Source organism: Geotrypetes seraphini, chromosome 2 (assembly GCF_902459505.1).
Source record: "Geotrypetes seraphini chromosome 2, aGeoSer1.1, whole genome shotgun sequence".
NCBI lineage: Eukaryota > Metazoa > Chordata > Amphibia > Gymnophiona > Dermophiidae > Geotrypetes > Geotrypetes seraphini.
In genome coordinates this window covers 204,243,549-204,267,467 of record NC_047085.1, presented here as the reverse complement: position 1 = coordinate 204,267,467, position 23,919 = coordinate 204,243,549, and the positions used below count along the sequence as shown (strand labels likewise).

The 23,919-nt window shown below is 41.8% G+C and overlaps 1 protein-coding gene across 1 annotated transcript in view; it reads right to left on the bottom strand.

Moving 5' to 3' along the window:
- SNRNP48 (small nuclear ribonucleoprotein U11/U12 subunit 48) overlaps positions 1 to 21,412 on the bottom strand; it is a 77,739-nt gene extending 56,327 nt beyond the window's left edge. The window contains exons 1-2 of the mRNA XM_033934735.1: positions 21,219 to 21,412; positions 7,692 to 7,802 (exon numbers count right to left, since the gene is read on the bottom strand). Coding sequence (XP_033790626.1) covers positions 7,692 to 7,802; positions 21,219 to 21,329 — 222 coding nt within the window. The 5' untranslated portion in view covers positions 21,330 to 21,412. The remainder of the gene's footprint in view (positions 1 to 7,691; positions 7,803 to 21,218) is intronic.
- Positions 21,413 to 23,919: the final 2,507 nt, after the last annotated feature.

Genomic DNA, 23,919 nt, shown 5'->3' with positions numbered 1-23,919 from the left:
CTCTACACGAGGTCTTTGGAGAGAATCAGTGGAACTCTTGCCACAATTTTTTTGAGTGATCTGGAGGAGGGGAGAAGGTTTTGAGTAAGGATTAGTACTGAATAATGAGGGGAATTGTGAAGGTTTGATGTCAGCTGAAGAAAAGAACTGACAACAAATGCCAAAATTTACATGATGGTGGGAAGATCTGATGGGGGTGGATAGGGTTGCCAAATTTTCCAATTGGAATCCGGACCCCTAAATCTGCCCTCAGACCCACCTAGTTCCATCTACTCCCGCCCTGTAACGCCCTAATCCTGCCCCCCACTGCTTGCTCTTGTCAGGCAGGGAGGAAATCCACGCATGCGTGGATTTCCTCCCTGCCTGATGTGATTTGAGGAGGCTTTTCAAAACCCGGACAAAGTGCTGGATTTTGAAAAGCCATCTGGACCCCCAGACATGTCTTCAAAAAGATGACATATCCAGGGAAATCCGGACGTCTGGCAACCCTAGGAGTGGAGGAACAGTACAACAGTAGAAAAGAGAGCTAGAGAGTGTCTCTGTAGAGAACATTCTCATAAAAACAAAGCTTCCCTTTGAAAATCTGGTCTGGAATGAAGAGTTTCATTTGTACCTGTGCACATTCTAAGAGAAGGGAAGCTTCAGCCTAAGAAATATACCCTGTTAACTATTAAATTACTTGGGCATTTTCCTTGAACACTCGCTGTCCTAATACTGCATCCAGTCTGCCTACATCCTTTCAGATGTACAACTAGCAATCTAAAATTAGCACTCGAAAATTAACAGCCCCTATGGTTGCTCATTGTACACAATTGGGTCATAAGTTTGAAAATTTAAAATGTTGGGTAATTGAGAAATTGCCCTCGACTCAGAGAAGAGGTGATAGTAGAAGAGTGCTATGGCAAAAGGAACAACAATGGATTAATAGATTGAAAACTTTGGAGCCGTTGGGCCTGAATACCACTTTTGAATGGCAGCCATTCTTATGAATTCTCTCTGAATTTAAGAATTTTCTTTGAAGCTTTTTTGGACCGATTGAGAGGTTAATAGTAGTACTTGTGTTTAGCTTATCACGCATCACGTAGTGGAGGACGTCATGACGCCCGGTTCGTGTTTTATTCGAGCCGGGCGCGTCTCACAGTCCCAGTACCTTCCTGAGAGGAGTCGGCTTCACTACCAACAAGTTGCAAGAAACATGGAGACAGTAGAAGATGGCTTTTTCCCCTGAAGTAGCCCTTGCCGGGCGAAACAGAAAGTCTTTTCTGTCGGGATTATGAGTTGGAAGCCTTTGGTGAAAATCTCCTTTTTCCAGATGAGTGTATTTTGTCCACATTGTTTTTGACTGTGTGCTTCATATCTCCAAGAGCTCTTGCACTAATTTAAGCAAGCTGTAGCCTTTGCTAACTAATTGAGTTAAGTTTGGGATTCTGGCCTGTATTGCTATATACTGACGCTTATACATGAAAAAGATTTTGAAAAAAAGTGACCAAAACATGATTTTGTATGTATGAAAACGAATGAAATAGTGATTCATATACATGTTTACGGAGTTTTTTTTATAAACCCGTGATGATGAGTGGAGGGTTGGGCACTTGTGTAGTCCCAACCTCCCTCAATTGAGGTTTATTTTTTCTCCGTTTCAATTTTTGGTTTACGTGCTGTCAGCTTTGCTTCTGGTATACATGGCCAGTATGTTTCCCTGCTAATAACTGGATTTTACAAACACGTATTTTTCACATATACATCCTTTCAGAACCATTTAAAACTCTCCCTAAATATTTTATTTTCCTTTTTCCATTTGTGAACCTTTTTTCACTTGTAAAATGTTGTAAATTTATCTCTTGTACAGATTGCTCTTAAATCTCACTCTTTTGAGCAATCAATCCTTGGAATCTCTGGTTTGTACCAGAGGAAATGGAGAGTGAAAATGGCTTGTCCAGTTTCCTTGATTCTCAGCCCGCTGCTGCAGAGCTGCCAAAGTTACTCAGCTTCAGGAGGGAGACTTTTTGATCAGCTCTATTTTTTAACTTAACAGTATATCACAATTCAGTGTTCTATTTGTAGTCCCTGATACCACCAATTGTAATCAGCACTTCAGGTCTCATAATGTATCAGGATAAGGTTGCAGAAATCCAGGACTGAGTTTCCCTTTTGAATTGGGTAACCTGGCTGCTCTCCAGCTCTCCTATTAAACTTCTGCATTCAAAGCATGTTCTTTCCATAGTTCCCATGCATGGTAACTCACAAATTATTACTGCTATCATACCCACAGGCCCTGCACTTTTCCCTACTACTTCTGGAGAGGTGAAATAATGATGGGGGAGGGAGGCCCACAAATATATGTTTGGCTACGGTCCAATATACTATTAATCCAGCCCTGCTTAGCTTTACAAGCTGCAAGCCTTGGTTTAAATCCCAATTTAAATTCCAAGTAAAAGCCTTTCAACTTGGACTACAAAATACCACCTTCCAGAGGTGGGGAGTGCAAGGCCTTCAATATCTACTGCACTTATTCTCGGAGGAGGGGAGACTGGCAACTTTTTCTGACTTACATCGGACCTTTTCTTTACAACCTACGGACTTCTTTGCATATTACCAAATCCGACATTATGTTCAGTCTCTTCCGGCACACCATCTTGAGGAAGACAGCAGGGAGGCACTCTCCGAACTCTTTAGCCTATCTGCACAACAGCGGATTCCGCTTCGATTTCATATAGTGGGGATCTGGGATGGTCATTCTGGCCCCAATTTGAACATTTTAGCAGAAACCTGGGCTGAGGACTTGCACTGCACGCTAACGGCTCAACAGCTACAGAGGACACTGAAGCACATTCAGAGGGTGTCTCCTAATATTACCCACTGGGAAATGCAGTTGAAAATTGTTCTGCGACTTTATATCCCGCCGGTACGGGCAGCCTGGATGGGGATAACTACAACTCATTCTTGCCCGAAATGTGCCCAAGCTCACGCCTCATTGGGGCATATGCTCTGGACTTGCCCCAAAATTCAACAGTTCTGGTGACATTTAGGGCACTATATTACGCAGCTTTGGAAGAGGCGTTGGCTTCCACAACCGAGAGCTTTATTTGGACATTACAATATAGCCGCGCCCACACCTAAGGGAATGTCAGCTTTTGTCACTCGAGTGCTTTTGATGGAGAAGAAAGTAATTCTTACTAACTGGCTGTCCCGAGATCCACCTTCCTACGCACAATGGAGAGCGTTGATGCTTGGTCATGCGACGCTGGAACGCAGACTGGAGGGAGATTTGGATAGTGGACCAGGCCGCAAATTTTGTCAGACCTGGGAGTGTTTCTGGCAGGACCTTACACCATTTGCTCGCAGTAGACTCTTGAATTGTTAAGACTCTCTTTACCTCTTTGTTTTGATAGCAGCATTGGACTCTTTTTGGGGGGGGAGGGATGGGAGGAGAGGGTGGGTAGGGTGTGAGTTTGCACTGTTGTTATTTGGACATGTATACAACTGATATTTGTCTATTTTCGTTGGAATAATAAAAAACATTTGAACAAAAAAAAAATTCCAAGTAAAACATGATTGGCAGTCTCAGACTGTCAACCTTTTGGTACCATTTCACTGCTGCATTGAGAAAGTATAACCAAAACAGCAATTAAACCAGAAGTTTATGTCAAAGTATTCAGAGTGCCAAACAATGAAACCCACATAGCTCTTTATTAGAACCAATAATTTGGCAAGAAACAAACAGCAAAACATCATTAAATTGGACCGACCAGTTAGCTCAGCGGATGAAGTCAGAACAGCCTTTTGTTCTAACTTTGTCAAGTTACTGAGACAGATGAGCACATTGAATATCACTGCAACTGGTTAAATTCCACTCCTGGCACTAACTAGACAGTGCCTAGGGAGATGCAGGTAATATCAGCGATGTGCTGCTGAATATTGCCAGATGGACAGCTCAGTAAAGTTTTAACTGGGTAGGAGCCTCTCCTGCCCAACTAAAACCTTTTGAATAATGAGCCCAGTGAAATTGAAAAGCAAACTCTAATGAATATTCTTCAAACCACAGTTGATAGAAAGCTTTATGTATGTTCTTTGTAAGCCACTTAGTTATGGTAAAATTATGTCCTTACCTGATAATTTTCTTTCCTTTAGTCACAGCAGATGAATCCAGAGACTAGTGGGATTATGTCCATCAACCAGCAGGTTGAGATAGAGAGCACCGAATTGCCTCAGGTACATCTTGGATGCACAGCCTCCTGGCCAAACAGTATAGGTCTTCTCAAAGCAGTTGAAATAAAGCACATAAAAGGCATGAAACATATGAGACATATGAAACTTTCCCTCAAATGCGCTACCCGAACCACTGATGCTTTAAAATCGAGAATGCAATTTCAGCTAAAAAGCATGCCTAAACCACGCCTGAAAGCGACAAACCCCGCAACAGGGAGGGGCTCTGGATTCATCTGCTGTGACTAAAGGAAAGAAAATGATCAGGTAAGGACATAATTTTACCTTCCTTGTCATCAACAGCAGATGAATCCAGAGAATAGTGTAATGTACCAAAGCAGTCCCAAATGTAGGGAGGGAAATAAACAAGCAAACTTGAAATCCCCCGTCCCCAGCACACATCCAAGGAGATACGAAATTCCAGAGATTATGTATCCCATGATCATACAGAGGCTAACCCCCACAGCACATATGAGCAGGAGCAATCCTCGCCTGAGAGCACCCCGCTGTGGAATTCACAGCTACAGTGCCCCACCACGAATAGAATGAATGCAAAGCAGTCTTCTATCGTGACCATCTGGCCCCAAATAACCTCCTGTGGAATGAAACCAACATGTCTGGAAATGGTCCTTAACTGATGGCAAAACCCATGAGCGCCGCCGCAGACCAGACCCTTTCTCCTTGCAAGGTTCTAGGGCATCAAGCCTGGAAACATGACAAGTAAAGACTCCTCCTCTAACTTCAGCCCTCTCAAAGCACAAAGTCCATAGGGATTCCACAGACTGCTGACCACAGTCAAGAAGAATGCCACAAAATGACAAGTGTCTTCCCCTGAGGTAGCTGATCCAACTTCCAGTCCACTCTTCCACATGTATGAACCAAGAAGGAGTGGAAAGAATAAACTCTGATCAAGAAAGAGCTGTAAACGAACCCGCAACTAGCCTAGCCACAGCTAACTGTCAGCCGTTCGGCTAAACAAGGTACACTAGGCCGTAAGTGAACTAGCGCCCTGGCCAAGGCCAACCCCCCACCCGTGTGGCAATGACATAAGAACATAAGAACATAAGCAGTGCCTCCGCTGGGTCAGACCAGAGGTCCATCGTGCCCAGCAGTCCGCACACGCGGTGGCCCAACAGGTCCAGGACCTGGACTGTAATCCTCTATCCCCTTTTCCAACAGGAAATTGTCCAATCCTTTCTTGAACCCCAGTACCGTACTCTGCCCTATTACGTCCTCTGGAAGCGCATTCCAGGTGTCCACCACACGTTGGGTAAAGAAGAACTTCCTAGCATTCGTTCTGAATCTGTCCCCTTTCAAATTTTCCGAGTGCCCTCTTGTTCTGTTATTATTCGAAAGTTTGAAGAATCTGTCCCTCTCCACTCTCTCTATGCCCTTCATGATCTTGTAAGTCTCTATCATATCCCCTCTAAGTCTCCTCTTCTCCAGGGAAAAGAGTCCCAGTTTTTCTAATCTCTCAGCGTATGAAAGGTTTTCTATCCCTTTTATTAGACGTGTCGCTCTTCTCTGAACCCTCTCGAGTAACGCCATATCTTTCTTAAGGTACGGCAACCAATATTGGACACAGTACTCCAGATGAGGACGCACCATCGCCTGATACAACGGCAGGATAACTTATTTTGTTCTGGTTGCCTAGCATTCTATTCGCCTTCTTAGCGGCCGCTGCGCACTGTGCCGTCGGCTTCATTGTCATGTCCACCATTACCCCCAAGTCCCTTTCTTGGGTACTCTCCTTCAATAATATCCCTCCCATCGTATAGTTGCACCTTGGGTTTCTGCTACCCACATGTGGCAGCAAAGGCAGCACTGCCGGATGTGTTATCCCTCTTTCGAGAGGAGAAAGACAGTGGTAGTGACGACAGCTGCAGCTGCAGTGAGGCCCCCTGAGCCATGGCGGGAGGGAAGTGCCTTGGCCAACCGCCCTCAGGGCCTCCTACCACCCACTGCCGCCTGACCTAGCTGCAACCAGTGGACTCTCGCAAAGCACAGTTGCCATGACACCACACTCACCCATACTGTCACAGCCAACTCTGACCAGTGTAGGGAACAGGAAGCGGCATCGTGAAACACCCCTCCCCCCTTCCCAAAGACAGGGAGGGAGGGAACCGAGTAACCAAACATGACAGCACATGCCTAAGATCGAAGCTTCAGCTTCCTTACATGGGAAAGGAGTAAAGAGCTCCTCCTACTGGTGCCTCTCCAAAAAGAACAGCAACCTCAACAGCTCCACATCCACAGAACGAGTCAGCTTATGGGATTTAGGTATCCAGGTTCTTCAGGGGAGGAGGGAGGGGAGAGCCCAGGTGTTGCCCGCCACAGTTGGCACCATACAGCCAACATCCTGCAGCTCAACTGAGGCCTAAGCCACCGAACATTTGCCCTCCAAGGCCTTAGCCACCCGAACATTTGCCCTCCGAGGCCTTAGCCAATGGAACATTTCACATCCGAGGCCTTAGCCACCGGAATATTTCTTATCCGAGGCCTAAGCCACAGAATAGTGGAACCTTTGTTTATGAGCATAATTCGTTCCAGAAGTATGCTCGTAAACCAAATTGCTCATATATCAAAGCGAGTTTCCCTGTAGGAACGTATGGAAACTCGTTTTGATTCGTTCCACCAACCCCCCCCCCCACCCGAGGCTACTGGCCCTGCTCCAATCCCCCCCCCCCTTGTGGCCACCGTTGCTGCTCCATACCCCCCCCCGGCAATCCGGCATCCCCCCCCGTTCGAATCACCCCCCCCCGTGATCTTACATGCTCCCCCGAGCACCAAAACGATATCCCTTACCCTGATTGGGCACTGGCACCAGCACCAACGCACAGGACAAGCCGGTGCCCGAAGATCCTCCCTCTTCTGTGCTGGGCTGGGCAGTGCATCGGCGATCCTTCCTCTTGCTTGTGCTGGGCTGGACTGGGCCTTGAGCATTTGCGCATGCTCAAGGCCTTCTGGTCTCGTTCTCTCCGAGATTCTCAGATTCAGAATCTCGGAGAGAGCGAGACCAGAAGGCCTTGAGCATGCACAAATGCTCAAGGCCCAGTCTAGCTCAGCTGGGGGGGGGGATGCCAGACCTTGGGGGGTGGCACTCGTAAATCAAGTCAAACTCGCTTTCCGAGGTGCCGATTTTGCAAAAGTTTTGCTCATCTTGCAAAACACTCGCAAAACCGGTGTACTCGTAAACCGAGGTTTTGACTGTATTTCTCTTTTCTGATCCAGGAAACTGAAGCCGGTAGCTGCCAAGCCTGCTTGAAATCCACCGCAAATTCCAGGAGCTGTGAGGAATCCATCCAGCCTGCTGGAGATAGAGTATACTGGTTGGCCAGGAGGCTGTGTATCCAAGATATACCTGAGGGCTCTCTATCTCCACCTGCTGGTTGATGGATGTAATCCCACTAGTCTCTGGATTCATCTGCTGTTGATGACAAGGAAAAGCATGTTATAAATTTATAAAATAAATAAATAGGACAGACCTCTTCTTCTGAATATCCCAGCTGTCTCAGTCTGCAAGATGCTACATGCTTTCCCAACGCTGATTCTGGCATTTGATGATTAGCATCATATGGGCATAATGCTCTCCCAGTCTGAAACAACCAAACACATGGTACAATATTACTCACTTTAATTCAGATGATATTTCTAGTAGATTTGGGATAATTCTAAGCATAACAAGGAATTGACCCTTGTTTTTAATGTGGATTGTTACGTTGACTTTTGGAACTTTCAAAACTTAAGTAAAGTCCATTTCAGGAACATCGTCACTCCACAGTGGGGGGGGGGGGGGGGGGGGGTTGTTTCTCTTGGACAATTCTAACCATCAAATTGCCTGAAAACCTAAAAAACTTTTGATCTGGCACTACCCCAGACCTATGAAGAGCTGCTTACAGCTCTCTAGTGCCTAGTTTTAATCCATGATTAGTGTTCAAAATGCTATGATTCAGGCACTCCAATCATAATTTTAATTTGGTATAGCTTGAGTGATTCAAACATACTGAGATTTGAGAAAAGTTTAGAGCTGAAGCAGACTGAGTGCAAAAGTTAAGAGGGAGCCTTTTAGCTAAAACTTTGGCTATACGTTTGGTTAAAGCTCTCCCTTTTATTATTGGGATGCACCAAACAGGATTCCTTGCTCAAAGACATTCTTCTAACAACACTAGGCTTGCTTTGCATATGTTGAATTTGTCAAAAGACTTAAATGATCTGGCTTTTTCTGTATCGATGCAGAGAAGGCCTTTGATCGTGTTGAATGGACCTTCATGTATCAAGCATTGGAGTGGTTTGGTATTGGTTTAGGATTTATACAAATGATTCAAACATTGTATAGCTCCCCTGTTGCTAAATTGTATATTAATAATAATTTTTCAGAAGGTTTTAGGTAGCAGAGGGGGGTTAGACAAGGCTGTCCCTTATCTCCTCTGCTTTTTGATATTGTATTGGAACCCTTGTTATTAGCTATTCAGCAAGCAGAGGAGATTCAGGGTATTCCTCGTAGAGATCAGGAATATAAGGTCTCGGCTTACGCAGATGATATATTGCTCTATTTGAGAAATCCTGAGACAACCATTCCTTGCTTACTTGAAATGATTGAGAAATTTGGAAAATTTTCAGGTTACAAGATAAATTGGAGTAAATCAGAAATTCTTCCACTCAATGTCCATTGTACAAAAAGTTTGTTTGATTCATTTCCCTTTCTTTGGAGGGAAGATGGAATAAAGTTTTTAGGCATTTGGATTAAAAATACGATGGAAGAAACAATGAAAATAAATGAAAAATCGTTATTACAGAAGGTTACAGAAATGTGTGAGTAGTGGAATCCTTTACATCTTTCATGGTGGAGGAGAGTTATCAGATGGGTATGTTGCCGGTTTATTTTCAAGGGTCCTTTCATAAAAAATTAAATAGTATTCTTATAAAATTTATTTGGCTGGGTAAAACTCCTAGAGTGGCCTTGGTTTCTTTACAAAGACCAATTTCAGAGGGAGGAGTAAATTTTCCCAATTTTTATAGGTATCATCAAGCCTATATTTTGCGCTAGGGTATGTATTGGGTCCTCCTAGAGTTCATGGAAAAACTCCCAGATTGGTTGTGACTAGAATGGCAACTCATGTCTCCATTACGCCTTTTCCATGTGCTCAGAATCAAAATGCCTAGTTACAGTAAAGATAATAGAATATTAGCTGATACATGGAAAACATTGCATTATGTAAGTAATTTAACAACTATTCCAATTCACAAATCTACAAATCAATCTATATGGCTGAACTCCAAGATTCAAATTGGCAGAGAAAGGCTCGCCTGGAAGCATTGGATGATAGCAGGAATACGTATATTAGATGATGTTATTTCTAATGGTAAAATGCTTGAATTTTCACAGTTGCAACATAAATATGGCCTTAACAGATCAGAAAAGTTTTAGATGGTTGCAACTGAAGCATGCCATTCAGGCGGGATTCACTGACTGGAAAAACCTTAATAATTAATATAGTATGGAGTTCTTATGCTTTCAGACGGACTTCTTGGGTCACCAGGCCGCCCAGTGGTATAAATTATTAACTGGACTTATTAAAAAGAAACCAAACACTGGTCTGAGAGACATTTGGAGCATTGAGATTAAGCATCAAATTACTGCATCTCAATGGCCACGAATTTGGTCTTGGAGGATGAGATGTACAGTGTCGGCATCTATGAGACAAACTTGGTTTTTTTGTTACTTAAAGCATTATGGACCTCTGTTTGGTTACAAAAATTGGATAGCTCTAAGTCTAATAAATGTTGGCACTGTCATCTCGAAGCAGGAACTTTAGATCATTTATTATTCTATTGTCCATTTATTATGAATTTTTGGAAATCAATTTGGGACCAAATTAACTGTTTATTAGATAACCCAGTGGCATTATCATATGATACTGTGCTGTTTGATATGGCAATGAGAGCAAAAAGTCAGATTTCTACAAATAATAACAAATTATTACTTATAATAACTGGGGTTGCCATTCAACAAATTATGTATAATTGGAAAAATTGGAGTAGATTAAATTATAATTTCTGGTGGAATTCCTTATGTCATGTTTATAAAATGGAGAGATTTATTGCAATACAGCGGCGATGTTTCAGGAAATTTCAAGATGTTTGGGAGCCATTAACAAAGTATTGTACTGATTACCACACTGGTTACCAATAGAAGCACAAATACTATTCAAATTTGCTTGTATCTGTTTTAAACAAGTCTGGGGACTAGCACCTTCCTACCTGCAAACTCACTTCATTCTGCACAACCCCATACGAACAACCAGAAACAAAAACATCTTTGCCTACCCAAAGATCTCAGGCTGCAGATATAAATCCTTCCTGGATAGAACCTTCATGCTCCAAGCGAATAGACAAGTCTGGTTGCGAAACTGCATAAATGAACCCAATCTGACTTACAATGCATTCCGAAAAGCAATAAAAACCGCCCTATTCGACAAATTCATTGACTAAAATAGACCTCCCTTAAACGAAAACAAACCCCCCCGTAATCACTATACAATCTCTCAGGAAGCTCCATTTTTTCATGTATTCTTTACCCATGGAACTTAAATTAATATGTAACTTGTTTATGTAAAATGTTTCTATTTTAGGCTCCTTATCATTCGCTGACTGTCCAGCCTACTTCCAATGTGAACTGCCTAGAAGTCGCCTGACTATGGCGGTATAGAAAAATAAAGTTATTATTATTATTAGATGACTTTTTTTCCCCTTAAATTTACAAGTTCAATTGTAAGGGGAGGGAGGGGGGATAATTTTATTGTATATTGTATAAGGTATTGATTATATGATAGGGAAGGGTGGGAGATAAGAGCATATCATTTGTACCATTGATGATTATTAAGTGATATATTTATTGTTAATTTGTTTGGACATATTATCACACTTATTGTAAGTTTGAAAATGAATAAAGAATTATTAAAAAAAAAAAAAAAGAGGGAGACCAGCCAACTCGTATGTTCTGGAAGGTCTTTAAAGAGGTACAAGTTTCCAGCAGACCATGTCACTGGTTTAGTCCTTTGCTGAGCTAGCACATTCCTCTTCTAGAAAGAGATCATAAACATAAGAATAGCCATACCGAGTCAGATCAATGGTCCATCTAGCAAGTTTCCAAAGTAACCAATCCAGGTCACAAGTACTGGCAGAAACCCAAATAGTACCAACTTTCCATGCTACTGATTTCAGGGTAAGCTTCCTCTACCCCTGTGGCGTTAAAAACATTTTTCTGAGGCTGAGAGGGCTCTGATCTCATGAAGAGATTAATTCCTGCAGAATTCTGAGAGACATATTGCATAGGCATACATGTGCTGCTGGTTGCCCTGGTAACTAGGGTAAACATTCTGGTGGCTGCTGTTACCTGTTGGAGTCAGTTAGGAAATAGCTTAGGATAAGATAGGATGTTGCTGAGGGAACCAACACTGGTGGAGAAATATTATTGGTAAAGAGGAAGAAATAGTGACGGCAGCCATTCAGGGAGTGGCGCGGGGCCAGATTGGAGCACAAAAAGCTCACTCCTGACTTGTGCGCCGCTGGCTGCGAGATCTAAGGAAGCCATCCAGTGAGGGAGGGGCTCAATGTGGGACAGGAACGCAGAAAGATCACTCCAGCGATACACCGCTGGACCACCAGGATTTAAAAAGGTGAAAAAAAAGGTATGGGGTTTTTTAAAAAAAATTGTTACTCGGCTGGGATGGATCCCTCCTGAGGGGGGACAGAGTATAGGGCAGGGAGGTGGGACAGGGTACAGAGCATGGCAGGGAGTGATGGGGGCTGGATGCAGAGACAGGCAGGGAGGGGGACTGGGTGCAGAGCCTAGAAAATTAGAAGACTGCTTGAACCTTAACCCTTTCAGGACCATAAGGATCGTAGGCCAATTTTTGTGGTTTTGACGACATTTTTATGGTAAAAAGGGCTTGCAGATGCCAAAAAATTGATTTTTTTTATGAAATATTATTTTTTTTAAAAAAAATCACACTTCTGGCTTATGGACAGTGTGGCAAGTGAATCTTCTCATCAATCTGGCAACGACGCTAATGAATGAATGTCGGAACCAGTTTGTTTACATAAAGGCAGTATCATATGGAATCCGTACATATCAAATTTAGAACTGTAGACTATCCCAATCAAAATTTATAGGATTTTAAAGTTATGGGACAAATATGTCCCTTGGTCCTGAAAGGGTTAAAGGCTCTCCTTATTTGTTAATGACAATGATGATGGTTCTTAATAGCACTGTTGACTTTACATGGTTGAAATATTATTCTGCTATATTTTATTAAATATATTAGTACACCATTTGGTTCAGAATATTTTTTTTCTTGTTTTCTTCCTCTAAACCTAGGTGCGTCTTATGGTCAGGTGTGTCTTATAGTGCAAAAAATACAGTAAGTTTTTTTGTTTGTGTGTACACAGCTTTTGAGACATTTGATTTTCCTTTTTAATTGGGAAAGTACTGGGATCGATTTTCCTTTTTAATTCAAAGTACTGGGGTTGAATAATAGAATCTGAAAACTTGGGATCTAGGAGGAAGAAAAGCACTTTAATACTTACATGTGATTTTAAACATTTTACAATGATTTTAAACATTTTACAATTCGAATTAGAACAGTAGTTTGCTGTCTTCCTTATTCCCCTTCCCAATTTATTTGCACTCACATTCCTCAAGGTAAAAGTACTGCCTGAGCAAGGTGAAAGTACCGCCTGAGTTATCGGCCTATTTACCGTGTTTCCCCGATGGTAAGACACTGTCTTATTTTTTTTGGAAGGCCAAAATATGCTCTAGGGCTTATTTTCGGGGGGATGCCTTATTTACCCTTTCAATGTCTTTCCACCCTCCCTCCACTCCGGCCCAGCCCAGTATGAAATATTTCCTTTTGTTTCCCTCCCCTCTCTCTTCTCCTCCCTCACCCACGAGTCCTGCATCTGGCCCTCTCCCTTCTACCTGCACCTGGCAACATCCCCCTGCTCCGCGGCTCTCTTCAGCAACTCGTCAGCAGCGGTGATCAAGACAAGCTGCTGACATCGAGGCCTTCCCTCTACGAGTCCCGCCTTTGTGGAAAAAGGAAGTTGAAACAAGCGGGACTCGCAGAGGGTAGGCCCCGACGTCAGAAGCTTGTGTCGATCGCTGCTGCTGAGTTGCCGAAGAGAGCCACGGAGCAGGGGATGTGGCCGGAAGCAGGTAGAAGGGAGAGGGAGATAGGAAGGCTGTAGATCTCCGGAGCATGACAACGACCCCGGCCAGGATGATTTGTTTTTCAGGCATGCAACTTACAAGTCCAGCGTCGCGGCGGGAAATAGCCATGCTGAGCAGTGAGCTCAGCACTACACAGATGAAAGCCTTGCTTGCTGATTGGTCCGGCGGCACGGCCGCCGGACCAATCAGCAAGCAAGGCTTTCATCTGTGTACGTGCTGAGCTCACTGCTCAGCATGGCTATTTCCCGCCGCGACGCCGGACTTGTAAGTTGCATTCCTGCGTGACACACTACCGGAGCCACGGCAAAGGTGGAAAAGAGCCACATGCGGCTCTGGAGCCGCGGGTTGCCGACCCCCGCGGTAGACGGAGGGACCACACGGAGTCACCCACCGTACCACCCGATTCGGGTAAGCACAGGTATCGGTGGGTGGCTTATTTGCGGGGGGGGGGTGCCTTATTTTACAATTTTTTCTAAAAAGGGGGGGCTGTCTTATTTGATGGCCCTGCCTTATCATCGGGGAAACACGGTAGCAACTACAAAAACTGCGGGAAGAGTACAGCAGGATTTCCGCTGAGGGGCGTGGTTACACATGTCTCAATAGCAGACTATGGATACTTCCTCCAGGAACTTTTCTAGACCATTTTTAAACCCAGCTACGTTAACCACCGATACCACATCCCTTGGCAACAAGTTCTAGAGCTTAATTATTCATTGAGTGAAAAAAAATCCTCCTATTTGTTTTAAAGGTATTTCCAAGCACAGTAACTTCATTAAATGTCCCCTCAGGATTTTGTAGACCTCAATCATATCTCCCCTCAGCTGTCCCACTTTCCAAGCTGAAGAGCCCTAACCTCTTCAGCCTTTCCTCCTATGAGAGGAGTTATATCTTCTTTATCATTTTGGTAGCTCTTTGAACCTTTTCTAATGCCACTATATATTTTTTTTTTTAGATACAGTGACCAGAATTGAATGCACCATGGAGCAATACAGAGGCATTTTAATATTCCTTTCCTAATAATTCCTAGCATCCTGTTTGCTCTTTTGGCCACCACACACTGGGCAGAAGATTTCAGCGTATTGTCTATGACACCTAGATCTTTTTCTTGGGCGCTGACTCCTAAGTTGGACCCTAGCATCTGGTACCTATGATTTGGATTATTCTTCCCAATGTGCATCATTTCGCCTTTGTCCATATTAAATTTCATCTGTCATCTGGATGCCCAGTCTTCCAATTTCCTAAGGTCTTTCTGCAATTTTTCACAATCCACATCTGCTTTAACTAGCAAAAAGATTGACTACAAGTGAGTCCTGTGAACTCTATGAGCAAAATCCAGAAGCTGGGCAAGTAACTTAACCTTTTACTGCCCCAGGTAGAAAAATATAGTTGTGAACCCCCTTGAACCAGAGAAAGTGCCTGTATGTAATATGTAAACCACTTGAAATCTAATAATCAACAAGTTAAAAACTGTACAAATTTATATTAAATAGATTCAAAATAATTTAAGCACATTTAGCACCCATGCAATTTTGCTCTACAGTTTTATCATAATAAAAGTTTAGATCTGAATCCAAAGCAGTACGCATACATTGAAGCACAGTAAGATGGAAGACAGTATCAAGGTTTAATAAACATCTCTTTGTGACTAGAGCATTAGAACTCACAGTACATAAAGAACCATACATGTGGGTTACATAATGTCAGGTACTGCTAGACCACAGAGCTGCTGGGGCATTCTGTCTCTCAGAGTCCAAACCAGGAGATTGTTGCTCGAAGCCAAAAGAGAAAGAATGTTACCACTGTCAGCTTTGGGAGAGATTGAGAAAGCTGGAAAGAGGCAGGAAGTGGCAGGGGTTAGAGGCCAAAGAAGAGGAACAGGTAGAAGAGAAAGATGTTGAGGAGAACAAGCACAAAAATGAAAATATTAGGAAAAATATGCAAAGAAAAATATAAATCATAAAAAGCAGAACAAAATGAAGTTGGAAATACAGATCCAAATACATATCAATAATAAATGCAATTTTCTATACTTGTGGATGAGCGAGATGTTAGTTATTTCCCCAACTGAATTTTTTATGTAAATTTTTCATTTCTTAATTTTCCTATTGTCACAGTTGGTGATATGTATTTGAATAATTTGATTAATAAAATAAAAAAAACTGCTTTATTTATATTTCAGGATTTATTTACTGCTTTTTAAAAAGAAATTTACACAAGACAATGTACAGCAAGATTAAGGCCCCCCTTTTACAAAGCTGCAGTAGTGATGCTACTGTGGTAAATGCACCGAAACACATAGCAATTGAATGGGCTTCGGTGCATTTACTGTGGCAGCATCGCTACCGCAGCTTTGTAAATAGGGCCTTAAGTCAGATATAGGGCATAGACAATTTCAGCAGTAAACATAAATCAAATAATATACACACATATATATATTACATTGTAATATAGCATACTATGCCATTGTTATTTGAATATTTACTGTTGTAATTGTCTATTGCTTAGGTTTGATTTATTCTTGTTGTACACAGCTTTGAATGAATTTTTTCCAAAAGGCAGTAAATAATTCCTAATAAATATAATAAAACATCTTAACAACAGGGTATGTATTGGGTCCTCCCAGAGCTCATGGAAAAACTCCCAGATTGCTTGTGGTTAGAATGGCAACTCATGTCTCCATTGCATCTGTGCCATGTACTCAGTATCAAAATGCCTAGCTATAGTAAAGATAATCGTATACTAGTAGATACATGGAAAACAATGCGATATGTAAGCAACTTAACAACTATTCCAATTTATAAATCTACAAAACAGTCTATATGGGTAAACTCCAAGATCCAAATTGGCGGAGAGAGACTAGTCTGGAAGTATTGGATGATGGCAGGAATACGAATATTGGATGATGTTATTGCTAATGGTACTATGCTTGAATTTTCACAGTTGCAACATAAATTTGGTCTTAAAAACTCAGAAAATTTTAGATGGTTGCAACTGAAGCATGCCATTCAGGCGGGGTTCCCTGATTGGAAAAACCTTAATAATCATTATAGTATGGAGTTTGTGTTTTCAGACAGACTTCTTGGGTCACCAGGCCGCCCAATGGTACAAAGTGTTAAGTGGATTTAATAAAAAGAAATTAAAAACTGGTTTAAAAGATATTTGGAGCATTGAGATTAAGCATGAAATTACTGCATCTCAATGGCCACGAATTTGGTCTTGGAGGATGAAATGTACGATGTCAGCATCTATGAGACAAACTTGGTTTTTTCTGTTGCACAGAGCGTTGTGGACACCTGTTAGGTTACAAAAATTAGATAGTTCTTTGTCTAATAGATATTGGCATTGTCATCTAGAAGCAGGAACTTTAGATCATTTATTGTTTCATTGCCCATTTATTATGAATTTTTGGAAATCAATTTGGGACCAAATTAATAATTTATTAGATAACCCAGTGGCATTATCATATGATACTGTGCTATTTGGTATGGCAATGAGAGCAAAAAGTCAGATTTCTACAAACAATAATAAATTATTACTCATAATGACTGGTGTTGCCATTCAACAAATTACGTATAATTGGAAAGATTGGAGTAGATTAAATTATAATTTCTGGTGGAACTCTTTATGTCATATCTATAAAATGGAAAGGTTTATTGCATTACAGCGGGGTTATTTTAAGAAGTTTCAGGATGTGTGGAAACCATTAACGAAGTATTGTAAAGATTAATTTAAAATTGTTTCCCTTATATTTATCAATTTAAGGTGCAGGGAGGGGGGATTTTATTATTACATGTTTTATATGATAATGGAATATATGGGAAGGAGGGGTGGGATAGGGGAGGGGATAAGAATTTATGAAATGTATCAATGATTGTTTGTAAGTGATGTATTTATTGTTAATGTGAATGAATATATTATAACACTTAATGTAATCTTGAAAATGAATAAAGAATATAAAAAAAAAACCAACATCTTAACAACATAAGATGTAAGTCTTTATTCCTGGAGGTATTCTGCTTACGGTAATGTAATGTAATGTAATGTAATTTATTTCTTATATACCGCTACATCCGTTAGGTTCTAAGCGGTTTGAAGAAAATATACATTAAGATTATAAATGAGAAGTAAGAAGGTACTTAAAAAATTCCCTTACTGTCCCGAAGGCTCACAATCTAACTAAAGTACCTGGAAATTAATAAAGAATTTGTGCAGAATTCCCTCTCCTTGCAGAATTTTTGAGTGGTACACAGAAATTGGCCAGCTGTTAGGATCAAAAAATATAAAATCAACAGGGCTCCTTATCAATTTGGTTTGGGCTCCTTATCAATTTGGTTTTTTGTTTTTGCATTTCCTCTCTGCAGCATCTTCTTTTTCGTGCAAGAAACAGCTCTGTTTGAGCCTTGCAGTGCTTGTAGTCTCCTGTTGCTCTTGCAAAAATGAAAAGAGAGCTTGTTTTGAGAAACTACAGGCACTGCATTGATGCAACAGTGAGAGAACACCATGGAGCCTGAATCTGCGCCATTCTGTGCACTATAGAGGACAAGATATGCTGCAGAGAGAGAAAAGCAGATGAACTGGTGAGCAGTCCTGGGTTTTACACTCTGATTCTAGTAACTGGCTGGGAACTTTCTGCTTATATTTATGGAGGTGGGAAGAGGACAGAAGAGCACAGGAGCTATCTGTGTGTTGGGTGGGGGCGGGGAGCTAAGCTGGCTGACTGTTTAAATGAAAGCAAATTGAATTGTTACATGGAGAGAGCTGGAAGACTGATTGAGGAAGAGGAAGCATGGCTGTCTGCCCAAGACTGCAGATTACCGTAGTTGGGAGAGAGCCGACTGCATGACTGATGAAAGTTTGGGAAAGCAGGCTGCCTTGTGTCTTCACCAGTTTATTCTTTGTTTTCATCCTCACTGAATACTTGTTAGGATATACATATCTTGTCTTTATCTCTAACTTTCCTATCTTCATTGGACTTCCTTTCATTAATCAATTGTTGCATTGTAAACCACTTAGGTCAGTAAAATGCTGTAGCTGTATATCAAATCTTAATAAACATAGAAAAAAATAATAATTTACTTTTTCTTTATCATTTATGCTGGTATTTCCAATTAACTCCAAATAAAAATCAGTAATTATCAGTTTTTGATCTATGAGATTCTTGTACTAATAAAAAGTTGTAAGGAATCCCAAAAAACATAATCTTTATCCAGAAATTTAATTAAATGTTTACAGGGAAACTTTAAGAAAAAAAGATGCTTCAATTGCCAAGACTCGAGATTTTAATGCCAAAAAAGCTTTCCTTTTAAACTGTGTTGCCTTGGCAACATCTGGAAATACTAGAACATTGTCTGCACAGAACTTCTTATTTTTATTCTGAAAATAGGCTTTTAAAATCAGTGTTTTATCCAACTCATTTAAGCATTTTATCAGTAATGTTGCTCTAGTTGAAATAGTATCTTGAGAGTCTTCCAAAAAACCAATAAGATCAAATTCTGTGGGGACAAGTTCTTCTAGCCCTGCTTCAGTAGTAATTTTCTTTTTTTGTGGGATATAGTAACATGTTGATATAGGTAATGAATCTGCGTTAGAAAACCAAGGATTTCCTTAAAGAATTTCCTTAGTAAAATTTCAGGTGTTAATAAATGAGTCCTTGGAAAATTAACTAAACGCAGATTCTTAACTCTTAGAAAATTTTCAAACATTTCAAATCTTGAATGGATTACATGGGAATCCTTAACAGCTGATACAGAAAATGTTTGCAAAGATGTTACCTGAGATTCAGTTACAAGACGTTTATCTAACATCTTCACATTAGAATCATTACTCTCTAACTTCCGAGTAACCTCTCTAAATGTGGGCTAAATGGTATTACTATGTTTGGAAAATGATGTTTATAATATTTTATTTCTGTTTAAATTTCCATCTCTTTGCTTTGTGTAATGAAATAATTTTTAAAATTTTAAATACATTTAAAAAAAAACCCAAAACATAAACATGCAGTCATATCTTACAAGTTGAGCTTGAAGAGGGAGTGCGTGTATGTTGGCAGGGAGGGTGCAGAGAGAAAGCATGGGGTGGTGACAAACCAAGTGGTATAATTTAATGAAAATACTGGATTTAATTGAAATTCTGGATACTATTAGCAATATTGTTGAAATTTTGGAAAATAAAACTAGCAAAATTTGCTAATTTTATGCATACAATTTTGAAATTTTTTGTGCAGAATTCTACCAGGATTAGAAAGTGGAGCTGTAACTCATGGATAAGAGAGTAATAAATGTTAGACTTAACTAAGGGCGACATAACTTAAGGAAAAATTGTGCAAGAAGTCATAAAAGGTGCAGAATAATTATTTCAGCTAGAACATATAAGCAAGTCTTGTTATAGTATGAGCAGATCTTGTTTGTAGGACTAGCTGGTTAATTGTTTCTTCCCTTAAAAGCTTATGCGTAAAGCAAAACTTCACCCACTTCCTGAAGTAGAGACAATCGGGGTTAAATAAAGTCTTTCTGGCAGAATGTTTCAGAGTTTGGGAGCTACTCCAGAGTAGAGAGTTGCGCGGGGACAGAAATCCCACCCATCCCCACCCATTCCCGCCAGGATCCTCTCCATCCCCACCCGTCCCCGCCAGGATCCTCTCCGTCCCCACCCGTCCCCGTCAGGATCCTCTCCATCCCCACCCATCCCCGCAAGGAATTATCTCCATCCCCGCCCGTCCCCATAAAAAGCAGCAATTACTTCTGACAGGATCATCAATTGCACAGTTTCTTTTGTGTTTGTGCTGCTGTTTTCCTTGTGGAATCTCTTTGATGGAACCCTTTTTTTTGTTTTCTGTTCAGGTAATTAACTTATAAACCTCCTCTTTTACTAAGGCTGACGTGTCCATTATATTATATGGACAAACCCTGCTTCCAAAGCCTTCCATCCCCGTGGGAGTCCCGTAGGCCAGAGGGGGGTCCCCTTGGGAGTTCCGTGGGTTAAGGGGGGGATTCCCACGGGACCCCCCACGGGAACCACGGGATTCCCGCAATCCCCGTGCAGACCTCTACTCCAGAGCATGCTTGTTGGGCACTGCCATATCAGCTAATTTCCTCTGAAAAGGATGTAGTTAGGAATGTATATAGGGAGACCCTATTCTTCAGGTACATTTCCTTTAAGAGCCATGAAAATCATATATAGAAACATGACAGCAGAGAAAGGCGAAATGGCCCATCTAGTCTACCCATCCACGGCATTTATTATCTCCTCCACTCCGCCAAGTACCTGTTCCACACTTTCTAGAAGTCAACTACGGTCTGTGTTTCTACAACTTCTACCAGAAGTCTGTTCCACGCATCTACCACCCTGAGCCTATCAGCTCTTAACTTCAGCCTATGCTCTCTCACTCTGGAAGCGCTATAGAACTAATTATTAAGTATTTATCGTCTCTATCCTTTTAAATACATTCATGCAGGTGCCGGAACCTCCTTAGCTATGTGGGTGCCAGTACTGAATATTACCCGTATAACTGTCCCCCTTACCCAACACCGCGTGCCCATATTTTTTTTTTTTTTTTTAATGGTAGGTCACAATCAAAATTCAGCTGCACTGCCCGATTAAGTGCAACTGAATATCGATGGCTAGGCGGCCAAGAGCAATTTTAACAGGTCTCTTCTGCCCGCTTAAATCACTTAGACTACCGGGAGGTGTACTGTCAATAAAGTTCTCCGAGTTTGGACACTGAGGCTGCGCACTTGCAGGAAGCCGCAAAGTGATAAACTCCAAGCGTCTCTGTTCTCACCTCTCCCGCGTCCCCTGGCAGGCTCCAGTTCAAAGAGGCCAGAACCTCCTGCAGCTGCTGCAAACACCCGTCAGCGAACTCCCGCAGCTCTTGCACCCCCGGCCCAGCCATGAAAACGGCCCCGCCCCACTCCTCCTGGAGCACAGAGACGGAAAACGGCGCAGTCTAGAGGGCCGCATGCACTCTCACCCCGGAAAAAGAACCCTAGAGGCACGCATAGCTGTTGCGCCGATCACGCAGGCCCCCGACTTCTGTGTACGTGCGTTCCTATGACAACGCCCGCCCTCTGCTCTATCCCTGATGTGGTGCGAGGGCGGTTTTGCTAAGTTCCAGGAGCTCGTGAGATATGAAAACGGAGGCTCAACGTTCATATTGCCCTTTCTACTCGAGGCTTACCTTATGGAGTCAGAGCATAGGAAATCGAGAAAGGAATGTCACTGCGCTTCCTCTGTGGAAATTGATATTGCTAATGTAAACTTTATTAGAGCAAAAGAGTAAAAAAAAAAAAAATATATATATATATAGTCAATGGAATATTTATTATTGACTTATTCAATTTTTCTATAGAGCCATTCCATGTCAAGTGGACCAGGAGCCCACGCTCGACCCCCTTGAAATCCAACCAAATTTTACAGGGGTGTTGTCTAGGGTCTCAAATGAAACTCTGCAAAATTGTTTTGATCTATCTCAATTTGGTCAGCAGCTAGGGGTGATTGAACAAAAGCAATCAATCCACTCCCATGTCTCGTGTGACCTAAAGCGCCAATTTTGCTTAAGCACTGCGGCAGAAGGAAACTACCTAGGAGTGTGAAATTTTGAAGTTTGGTGCAACACCTTGGGTCAAGTTTCTGTGCCAAGTTTGAAATTTTTTGCGAACGTGCTTCCATTTCTACAGGTCAGCAAAGTAGGCAAAAAAATTCAAGAACAAAAATTTTTGGCAAAGTTTGGTTCCATACTGCTGCTGGTAGGTAAGTCAGCTGAGGGTACAACTTTACCAGCAGACATGTACCATGAGGTACTTCCAAGACTTGCGATATGAACCTGTACAGTTAGGTGAAGCTGAAGATATGACCATTCAAAAAATATGGCTTTATGCATTTATGCAAATTTTCACTGTTTTTCAGATTCAATTATCTCTAATGTGTAGGGGTTTTTTGTTTGGTTTTTTTATATAATTTGAAAGAGCATTTTTTTTTTTTGCTACAGAAGCTATCCTGTTTCATCTTGAACCCGATCTTTCTTTGATGAGAATTGATGGTTTAAAGATAAGCATTACTTGCTTGCATAAACATGTTATGTTGAAGGGTCATTGGCACTTCATTGTGAATGTGCAGTGGAACTATATTGATCTGCAAACTCTTAACCAAGCTTTGCCAGCCACAAGTGCTCGTCTTGTACTATGCTCAGCGTTTGACAAACTTACTGTGCACTTTTGCAAGATGACAGTCAAAACATGACCTTATAACACAATATGACTTCATTATTTGATAAAGCTTGCCTTTGGCGTGTTGCTTTCCGTCTATTCTTTCTGTGCAGTTTAGCAGCAGCAGCAAACACCCCCCTCCCAAGACATCCCCAGCAGGAGCGATGCCCAGTCCCTTCTGCCAGAACCCCCTAAGCCACCCCCCTCTACCCCCAAATGTCCGTGGCAGGAGTGCCCAATTCTTCCTGACACCCCCACCCCCGAAGCATCCTCTGGAAGGAGGGATGCCCACTCCCTCCTGCTGGAACCCACACTGCATACATGCCCCCGGCTCACAGACAAATGCAATCAAGACACGGCACTGCTGTGAACTTCACAAAAAGGGTGCCATGTCTTCATCTCACTACTGCTCCCTTATAGGTCATGGTGAGCCCCCCAAACCACCTCCAGAATCCCCTAGACCCACTTATCTACCACCCTAATAGCCCTTATGGCTGCAGGAGCCACTTATATGCCAGTAGAAAAGGGTTTTGGGGGTGTATAGGGGAGTGCACTCGGCGCTGGTGGTAGCCCTGACCATGTGCTCAACCCATGTCATCTACCTGGACCCAGGGCCTGCTACAAGTTTAACACTAGGTTGAAAGACGGATTGGGAGCATGGAGTAGGCCATGAAAGTCGCCCTGTGTCAAGATCCCGCTAGAGCAGCATGGCATAATGAATGGCAGCATGGCATGCTCTGAAAATCCAAAATGATGAACTCATCCAGTTTTTAATATCAGACACCTACAGGAAGAAACTTAAAGCAGATTACTGTTTATGTTTTGTCTATATTTGATTTATTATGTATGTTCTCTTGTGAGCCGCTCTACCAAACTGAATTGTGCCCTTAGGGATACCTAAGAATTCTTGTGATGCATCCAATTCCTATGCATATATACCTGCAAGCAGTTTATAAGTGCCTGTTTCCATGTATTAAACATGCTTTATATGTAGAAATAGCTTTATAAAAAAAACACCCTTTTATATTCTGCTTTCACTTGAACAAATCCTCCAGTTCTACACCAGGCTGGTGAAAGGTATGGAGAACCTGGATTACGAGGAACAACTTAAGAGACTGGGGTTGTTCTCCCTTAAGAAAAGGAGACTGCGAGGGGATATGATCAAGACTTTCAAAATACTGAAAGGAATCAACAAAATAGAGCAGGAAAAAACATTATTTTCAATGTCCAATGTGACACGGACAAGAGGACATGGACTGAAGCTAAGGGGGGCAAGTT